General features: G+C 39.2%; 1 protein-coding gene across 5 annotated transcripts; it reads right to left on the bottom strand.

Moving 5' to 3' along the window:
• Positions 1–3,303: 3,303 nt before the first annotated feature.
• Positions 3,304–8,711, bottom strand: LOC126623165 (pentatricopeptide repeat-containing protein At3g24000, mitochondrial). Of its 5 annotated transcripts, XM_050291962.1 has the most exons (4): positions 8,469–8,711; positions 8,143–8,297; positions 6,968–7,044; positions 3,304–5,997 (listed from the first exon to the last, which is right to left on the bottom strand). In XM_050291962.1, the coding sequence occupies exon 4, from the start codon at positions 5,899–5,901 to the stop codon at positions 3,853–3,855; it is 2,049 nt and encodes a 682-aa protein (XP_050147919.1). In that variant the 5' UTR covers positions 5,902–5,997; positions 6,968–7,044; positions 8,143–8,297; positions 8,469–8,711; the 3' UTR covers positions 3,304–3,852. The 5 variants fall into 5 exon arrangements, with proteins under 5 accessions (XP_050147919.1, XP_050147917.1, XP_050147918.1 ...); XM_050291960.1 differs by lacking the exon at positions 6,968–7,044; XM_050291961.1 differs by lacking the exon at positions 6,968–7,044 and having other exon boundaries at positions 8,143–8,276.
• Positions 8,712–9,391: the final 680 nt, after the last annotated feature.

Here is a 9,391-nt window from a genome sequence, read left to right as displayed (position 1 = left end):
TTAATGAAACTTTGCAAGATGTTTATTTAGTCAATTATCTATTAGTTTATCACAAAAAATTGGAAGGAAATGCATTGCATGATGGATTTAACTGATTTAAGTTGATTATATAGCGAGCTAGCAAATTTTTCACTCTTTAAGGTTCATATTTTTCACTCTTTCCCTGAAATTATATATTTTCACTTTTTCCCTGAAATTGAGTCCTTTATCCTAATCTAATCTGGACACCCAGATTAATTTATATTTTCACTCTTTCCCTGAAATTATATAAATTGTACAATTGAGTCTTTTATCCTAATCTAATCTGGACCCTCCATCTTGATTCTCACTCTCTGTCACGCTGCCACGTGGCAGACCACTAACCCTCACCCTATATCTCTCTCTTTTCCCGAGTCCCTCTCGGACCCCTCACTCTCTCTCAGTTCTCAACTCTATCTCTCTCTCGAACTCTCATTCTCTCACCCCATTTTCTCCAGCGCCGACTCTGGCTTCGGCTGGAGTCGGTTGCCCTTTCCCCCTTCCTCCTCCTGTTTTTCTCTTGTTTTTCCCTTCTCGGTCTGTTCCTCTGTCTTTTCTTCTTTCTCTTCTTCTTCTGTTTTTCTTTTTGCTTTCTCTTCTGTTTTTTCTTTTCCCCCTGCGTCCTTTCCCGATCCGGCCATGTCCTCCTACCCACCCTCAGCGACGATCATCCTCCTTCATCTTTCATATCCGGCATGCAGCTGCTTTCAAACTGTGTTTTGCTGCGGTATTTCGAGAGGGTGCGTTGAGATCCGGCATGCAGCTGCTTTCAAACCCAGCCGTCGACACCACTCCATAACCGCCTTCTAAACCACCTTGTTCCATGGAGAAGCCGTGTCGTTAGTCCCAGTCGTCGAGTCGTAACTGTCGCGTCATAGCAAATCAATGGTTGTGGAGAAACTGAGCGGAGGCAGCGGACACCGGACGATGGACCGGAATTCATCGTAGTCGTCGGTGAGGAGCACGACGTTGTCCCAGCCGTCTTGGATTCGTGAGGAAGACGACGTTCCCATGCTTCTACTTCTCTTCTTCTCGGTTTGTAATTTAATTTTTGTACAGATTTCGAATTTTCTGCATGTAATTTCATTTTTGTACTAAATTCGATTTTAGGGATTTAGGAATTAGGGATTCCGTTCATTTGCTTTGAATTCGAATTTGGGGATTCAGTTTATTTGCTTTGAATTCGAATTTGGGGATTTAGGGATTCGGTTAATTTGCTCCGGCGTTCTTCTCCGATTTGAACATTTCCAAAATATCGCGATAGTTTCGAAAATATCGCGATATTATCGATATTATCGATAATATCACGATATTTTGCCGAAAACAATTTGGATAGTTAAACAAATATCGGACCAAAAAAAAAACGATAATATCGGCGAAATATCGCCGATATTATCGATATTTTCTTCACTGACTGGTGGTAAAGGGGAGTGTGTCGACATCCAGTACTGCCAATGGTGATGAGAACACGTCTTCAAAATGGACAAGGATTGTCTGCCCTCCCATTTCCAGCGCCCTCCCGTGCCCTCCTGTTTTGTTTAAGACAAAAATAAATAGTAATATAAAATGTTGACGTGGCTTAACCATGACCACACAAACAGGAGGGCAGACAATCCTTGTCCCTTCAAAATGTCCCTCCAAAATTCAAGTCCTCCGGTTTGGAGATTACACCATCTTTCAGCCACGGAAAATCAAATACTCCTAATGCCAAGTGGGTTTCTGAAGCCGATATTGTATAACTGCTACTAGTACTAGTAGTGCTGCTGCTGTTGCTGTTGTATTCAAGGTTGTTTTTTAAGTCCAACATACCGCAGTTAGGATCAACTTAATTCTTCTTTGCATGCTTCTCTAATGAAGAATAAGAAGAAGAAGAATTGTTGTTGTCTTCATCTCCTTCTCTTACTCTCTGTTCGCTGTCACACTCCATGATTTTTAACGAAATCCTCCCTGCAAATGAAAAATTACGTACATATAAATTAATATCAAGATACTTCGACAAAAAAAATAAAAACATCACGATATATGGACTATTAAATATTAATACAATGAAACAAACTTAGGGAGAGTTAGCAAGTGCAACGCTCCTCTTCTGATCTGATTTACGGGTTTAGTTTGTCCACAACATATGAGGAAAGTACTTAGCAAAAGAATGCACAGCTAACAATGTTAGTGCTAATACAAACGGGAATTTTTTCACACAACTTAAAGTTTGAAGTTGATTCTGAGCAAGGACACATAAAAGGTCGTACCCAGTGCACAAGGCTCCCGCTTTACGCAGGGTCTGGGAGAGGTGAATGTCGGCTAGCCTTACCCCCATTTATGAAGAGGCTGCTCCCAAGTCTCGAACCCGAGACCTACCGCTCATGGGCGAAGGCACTTGCCATCGCACCAAGAGCGACCTCTTGAGCAAGGACACATGCTAATTAAAATCAGGTGGCTAGGTTACAGGTCAAATTATTAGCTAGATGCTTAATTTAAAAGTGGAAAGGAAACATACGTATATATACAGAAATTTTGAAAATATATAAAGCGAATGCATGAGCTGAATGTAGGAAAAAGATGAACCTCAAAAAGTGTGACCTTGAGATTCAAAGATTGAATTGAAGTGGTATTAAAGAGCGAGTCCGACCTGGTGGTAATGCTGAAACTTTGAACATCAAATCTATCAATGTGTCATGCAAATGCTAGCGCTACTTATCGAAACATGTCATTCATTACGTACCTGTATATTGGGCTTAGGCTGAGGGTGATGCTGAGGTTGAGGCAGTTTGTATATCTGAGTTGTTGTTAAATGAATGTAACATCTGCTGGCTTAAGAAGAATGGTGATTACAAAGGAGTTTTGCTCACACGCTATGCAATTTTCAGCTAAACCATCTCTAAGCACACGTAAACACATGCACACTTCCATCACCCTTTTTACCTGCCCATCTCTCCCCCTTTGCAAGAATTGGGTTGGGTTAGTTCCTCCTTTTGTGCTCTGTTCCTTTCTTTCTTGCCTCTCTATTTTTTCAGTTTCCAACTTTCCAAATACCACAGGCAATCAGCAGATCCAATCTTTTTCTACCTTGCTGTTTCTTCCTCTTTTTGTCTCCACTAGTTTTGCCATGTTGTACAATTTCGTTCAGAAAAAGCAAAAAAGATGCAAAAGCAATCAAGTTCATTCTATTTTATTGTCTAACAAAACTAGGTATTAACTCAGAGCAGATCCTGATCTCCATCTAACAAAGAAATTGAACTGACTCTCTGTAGGATTAGAAAAGGAGTGAAGGTATCCACAGTTGAATTCAAGAAATAAAATGTTCATCCTCAATTGTATTCAAGAGAAGAAACATAGAAATTCTGCATATCTTAGTTGTAAAATAGGATATAAATTCATTCTTTAACAGGGCCCTTCGTCGGTTGTTGCCCTTCAGAGCTCACCGTATGCAGAAACCTTACATGTCGTCAGGTAGTATTCATGATCTTCAATACACCAGAAAAAAAAAAAAAAAAAAAAACTTGCATCTAACCTTTTTGTCTCTGTGTCGTCTATTTTTGGTGTTCATAATTCACAGCATTTCGGCACACATTTTTCCTAGCATAGCCCATGAGGTAACAACTGCGCAAATAACATTTCGCTACCTTGAACTTGAAGTTGCTTCCGGAAGGCACAATTGGCAATAACCATTTTACAATTTGTGTGTGTAGAAGTCTCAAATTCCTCTTCTCACTTTAAAGAGGAAGCTTGTTTCATCACAGATCACAAGCATGTAAAACACAGGGGACTCGAACATGAACAGCCAGGTAATGGGTTAATTTTGTACGCAATGCAACTAGGACCATAAAATTAGCACTACCAATAGTCCCCACAAGAACAAGAGCCATCACGGAAATGATGGAACCGATTGGTGTCCCTCACAATGATTTCTCTCCCTTCTACCTTCGAAACGAACTTGATTGCTGAATGACAATCACCACAAACCCTGATGTTCTTCTTAATCCGTATGGTGGAGCCAGGAGGAGTGTTAAGAAGCGCAAATGCTAGAGCAAGCTTCTCACTATGGTACTGCAACTTGACTTCCCTCTCCTGCTGGTCTACATAGAAAAGTACGTGGCTAGTGTCTGGGACGTATCCAATCTCCTTTATCTTCATGCTAATCATCTCCCACATCCTAAGGATCTCTACCCTTTGCGGATGAGCATCATCGTTCGCTACAAACATGTGGACCGCATTCTCGATGTCCACCCAGCTACAAGCAGGTTCCTTTTTCACCCCACCCTCTTTCATCATCTTCCTCACCTTTGCTGCGTCAATCCATCTGCCAGCAGAGGCATAGATATTAGAAAGTATGACATGGGGCCCTGAATCATGGGGATCCAGCTCAAAACTACGTTCCGCAGCATAAGCACCCAACTCTACGTTCTTGTGCATCCTGCAAGCACCTAATAAGGCTCCCCAAACAGCTGCAGTGGGTTCAATCGGCATTTCTCTTATGAACTTCTCAGCTCGATCAAGCAGATTTCCACGACCAAGAAGATCAACAATCGTCACATAGTGTGAAACCTGTGGTTCTATGTTGTACTGTTTCATCAAGTCAAAATAATATTGTCCTTCATCCAAGAGACCGGCATGGCTACAGGCAGTAAGAACACAAAGAAAGGTTATATCATTAGGTTGGATTCCAATTCTCAGCATTTCTTCAAACCGTTGCACAGTTTCCTTTCCAAACCCATGCTGGGCATATCCAGTAAGCATCGAATTCCAAGAAACGACGTCTCGTCTAACCATCCTATCAAAAACCTTTTTTGCATCCTCAATGCTGCCTGATTTGGCATACATATCGAGAAGAGTATTCCCCACAAAAGCGACGAGGGTAACAACTGATTTGATCATGTGGGCGTGAACCCACTTCCCTTGCTCTAGAGACCCTGCACTAGCACAAGCAGTCAAGACGCTAGAATAAGTGAAATGCGTAGGTTTGAAGCCCTCCCTCAGCATCTTCCAGAACAACCTGAGTGCATGCTCTCCTTGAGCCTTCCTAGCATGCCCAGCAATCAAAGCATTCCAGGACACCTCATTCTTGGTGTCCAAGGCGTCAAAGACCAATTGGGATTCATCCATATGACCACACCTAGCATACATGTCCACAAGAGCAGTGCCCACATAGACATTGGAATCAAGACCGTACTTAAAGCAATAAGTGTGAAGCTGCCTGCCATGATTGTCATCAGAGACAGCGCCAGAAGCTTTCAACAAGCTAGACAAGGTGAACTGGTTGGGTTCCAGCCCATGGCGGAGCATCTCAGGAAACAAAACAAGGGCATCCTGAGGTCGATCATGTTGAGAATAGCCAGAAATCAAGGCAGTCCAAGTGACCAAATCCTTGTGAGGCATTTGATTGAATAGGTTGCGAGCATCGTCCAAACTGCCACATTTGACATACATGTGAAGGATGGTGTTGCGGATGGGAAGGTCATCTTTAAATTGAGAAGTAAGGATGTGTGAATGCACAATTCTGGCTTGTTTAAGTTGGGTCGTCTGGGTGCACTGGTGTAGCAGCTTATTGTACAGAGTCCGGTCTGCTTCCAAAGAACCACAATTCACCAAGTCAAGAACATGAAGCCCTGTTCCTGAAATATGGGGGCTGCTGCGGAGAAGGTCCTTGTCTTGGATGATACGAGAAGCAAACCAGTCTTCGTCTTCTGAAGTTTCAGAGTCTTCATCCCCAATTAGTTTGGCGCACGAAGCCCGAGTTGCAGACAATGTCCCAAACCGTGCTGATAACGAAAAGAGTTTTTGAATGCCAACAGCAGCGGCAGTATTGTTGTAGTTGTACAGAAACAGCAAAGCCTTGGATCGACTTCCCAAAATATGTCTCTTCATTAGATTACATCGGTTCATCAATATGGACTATGGACGTGTGTAGATACAAACTTTCTGCCAGAAAAAGTCCACCAGTTGTTTCAATTTCAACTCTCATTTCTGCAACCCAACAACCTGTACAAAAGGATTCCCTCAAGTCAATGTATAATCAAATACAACCCAGCTGCATCAAAATTTGTTACGAACTGATAACACCTTAAGATTCATTTACGCACATCCAAAGTTCTGTTCCAGCAAACAAATATGCCTTAAAACAAAAATGTTCAACAGATTAACCAAACAAATAGCATTCTCATGGTACGTAAAAATAAAAAATAAGAATGCTCATTTTTCAAGAAAACCCGACAGCATAAGTGTTAAAACAAACAACAACGACCGTTAATAACTTAATATATATGTGTGAGTGTGTATACCAAAGCAATGAACCAAGGTAAATTTCATTAATTACACAATGAGAATTAATCTTACATGACCAAACCTATAAAACAAAAGGCAGCACTCCAGAGTATGGCGGTTATTCCACTAAATATAACATTGATATCTCACTATTCAATAAACAGAACGGAAAATTTACTTCCCACACTTGATACTTTTATGTTTAAATACCATTACATATTGCTTTTTCTTCGTCATCGGCCAACCATGACATGGAGGTGCAGAGAAGCAGTGTTACAATACATGATTGTATTACCAGACCCAAAATTTAGGAACTTATTCAACTCCTTCCTCATACATCGTGTCTTGCCTCTTTTGAATTTGCATCGAACTCTTATCCATATCATCTATAAGCACTAACACTAGATAAAAAATAATAATGAAAATTAACAACATATAAAACACCAAATGAGACTAAAAACAGCGCAAAAAATCTTCCTGGCAGCCAACAGTAAGTATCCATGGTTGAGTTAGCCACAACCCAAATGTTTTTAGTTAATAAGATCCAAGACAAATATAAGATATTTACCCTTATATTTAGAAACAAGTCAAATGGACATGGCATTTACCCATATGCTCCCCCAATATGCATCTCTGATTACAACCTTAAAAGCCAAGAACTTTAATAAATACATAGAAGCCCACTAACCTGGACACTACTTAAAATTTTAAGACAAGAAATCATAAACAAAACCACGTCCAAAGCAAAGAAAAGTGATATGAATCCTGTAAAAAAAAATACATTTCATAAGAAGATGGCAACACTAAGTACTTTTATAGCTGTTAAAAATATCTATATATATATATATATATATATATATTAACGTTAACAGATTTAAATAGAAGATGAGAAAGAGAGAAAAGCTATTAATTAACTTGAACGAATCCTGTAGTCTGCAAATTTCAGTAATAAATAATAAAGAAAAGGAGAGCACATGTAATGGAAACAGTGAAACTGTAGTCGTCCTGACTTGCCTATTTCAGTTTCATAAGGTTTTGATATAATCCAGATCCCAGGTTTTTCTTCAGGTCTGGCTCTCCCCTAGTTAAACAATATTTCATATACAAAACACAACCTTTTTCATGAAAAAAAAAAGAGTAACATAGACTGGCAAGTCGCACATATAGAGAGAGCGAGAGAGGGAGAGCCAAATGAACTAGTATAATATCGACCTAAATAATCACCCTTTACGTTCCTTTCATGTGTTCATAAATTGACTTCAGTATTAGCTAGGATAACTGTTTGACATAACAAGATATCTTAGGGACTACAAAACTTGAATTTTTACTATTTAAGGCTGATTAGCAATGAAGATAAATTTCTGTACAAAAGACTCATAAATTTCCCCACTTATGCTAAAAGATAATCAACAAAATCAACTTTCATCACATGTGAACCTAAATCATGGTTAACTTAGCATAGTTACCATTTCTTTTTATTATTACTAAGATTTGCAGAGTATGGGACAGCCAGATGGACTCGTATAACATCGACCTAAATAATCACCCTTTAAGTTCCTTTCATGTACCGTTCATAAGTTGACTTCAGTATTAACTAGAATAACTGTTTGACATAACAAGATAACTTAGAGACTGCAAAACTTGAATGTTTACTATTTAACCTGATTAGCAATGAAGATGAATTGCTGAACATAAGCCCCATAAATTTCCCCATTTATGCTAATAAAAGATAACCAACAAAATCAACCTTCATCACATCTGAACCTAAATGATGGTTACCATATAATAGTTACCATTTCTTTTTACCATACTGAGATTTGCTGGTTATGAGACCAAATAAATACTGATACCAACGAGAAATACCTTCAGCTTGCTTTCGGGTTTTACAGCGGCTGCAGGTACATATCTTCCCTTGACAACTTCATATGTGCTACTTTGTATTTCCTTATAGAAGCACAGGACTGGATAATTTCTAGCACTTGGTGTCAAATGCGGGCCTGCATTTGTATCCAAATCATCTGTAAATGGCACAGGAATTAAGCCTATACAATATCAAAGCAATAAATTGAAATCCCCAATTCCCAATCCCCAAATAATTGGAACAAAAATCCCAACTCTAATCATGTGATTATCCCAAGTCTAATAAAATCTAGTCCACTAACATCTGAACATTGACAGTGAGAACTTACCAACTATTGAGCAACTCACATCAGAAGAAAAAGTGAATTGAGAAACTAAGAAATCGTAGTGCAAAACTCAAAAATCTGAAGGGAAAAAAAAAACCTAATTTGGTTCCGCTTCGCTTCATTACGCTCTAAACAAAGAGAACAGCGTGGGGTTTTGATAAACAATGTAAGGTACCAAAACCCTATGGCGTCATGAAAGAAGGGAGGGTTTATGGCTTCTCTGGAGCAACAGGTGAAGCAAAGGTATGGCTGGTTTTACAATTTTAATTTACATTTTTATATTTTATTTTTTTGATACATACTCTATAAAATTCAAATATTAAGTTGTAAATCTCTTCTAATTTACTTTAATCCTTGGGTCAAATATAATTTTTAACCCAAAATTCATTTTTGAGACAAATTTTGACCAGAATTTTCTAGGGTTAATGGCTGGCCCATCATATATGTGTATTTGTTGTACCATACTTGACCAATCCCGAAACTACTGAGCATCGGTCAATGTTATACCGTCAAGGACCCAGAAGAGTTTCCCTCCAACTAGGAGGCCAATCACAGTGCGACACATGTTGACATCAGAAGCCAATCATAGCGTGACACGTGTCAACATCAGAAGCCAATCAAAACACGACACGTGTCAATGTCAGAATGAAACTAGAAACTCTCTTCTATAAATAGAGATCATTCTCTCACAATATTTCATAATGTCATTTGTACTAAATCATTCACTTGTACTCAATAAAGGAGAGCTTGAACCTATGCATTTGTGTAAACCCTTCACAATTAATGAGAATTTCTTTACTCCGTGAACTTAGCCAATCTGGGTGAACCATGTACATCTTGTGTTTGCTTCCCTGTCTCTATCCATTTACATACTTATCCACACTAGTGACCGAAGCAATCTAGCGAAGGTCACAAACTTGACATTT

Source organism: Malus sylvestris, chromosome 5 (assembly GCF_916048215.2).
Source record: "Malus sylvestris chromosome 5, drMalSylv7.2, whole genome shotgun sequence".
NCBI lineage: Eukaryota > Viridiplantae > Streptophyta > Magnoliopsida > Rosales > Rosaceae > Malus > Malus sylvestris.
Note: the sequence above shows the minus strand (reverse complement) of the source record. Positions and strands in the feature narration are given on the sequence as shown.

Excerpts from the sequence above, each read along its gene's own strand:
- LOC126623165 (XM_050291962.1), bottom strand. The coding sequence starts at position 5,901 with ATGAACCGATGTAATCTAATGAAGAGACATATTTTGGGAAGTCGATCC.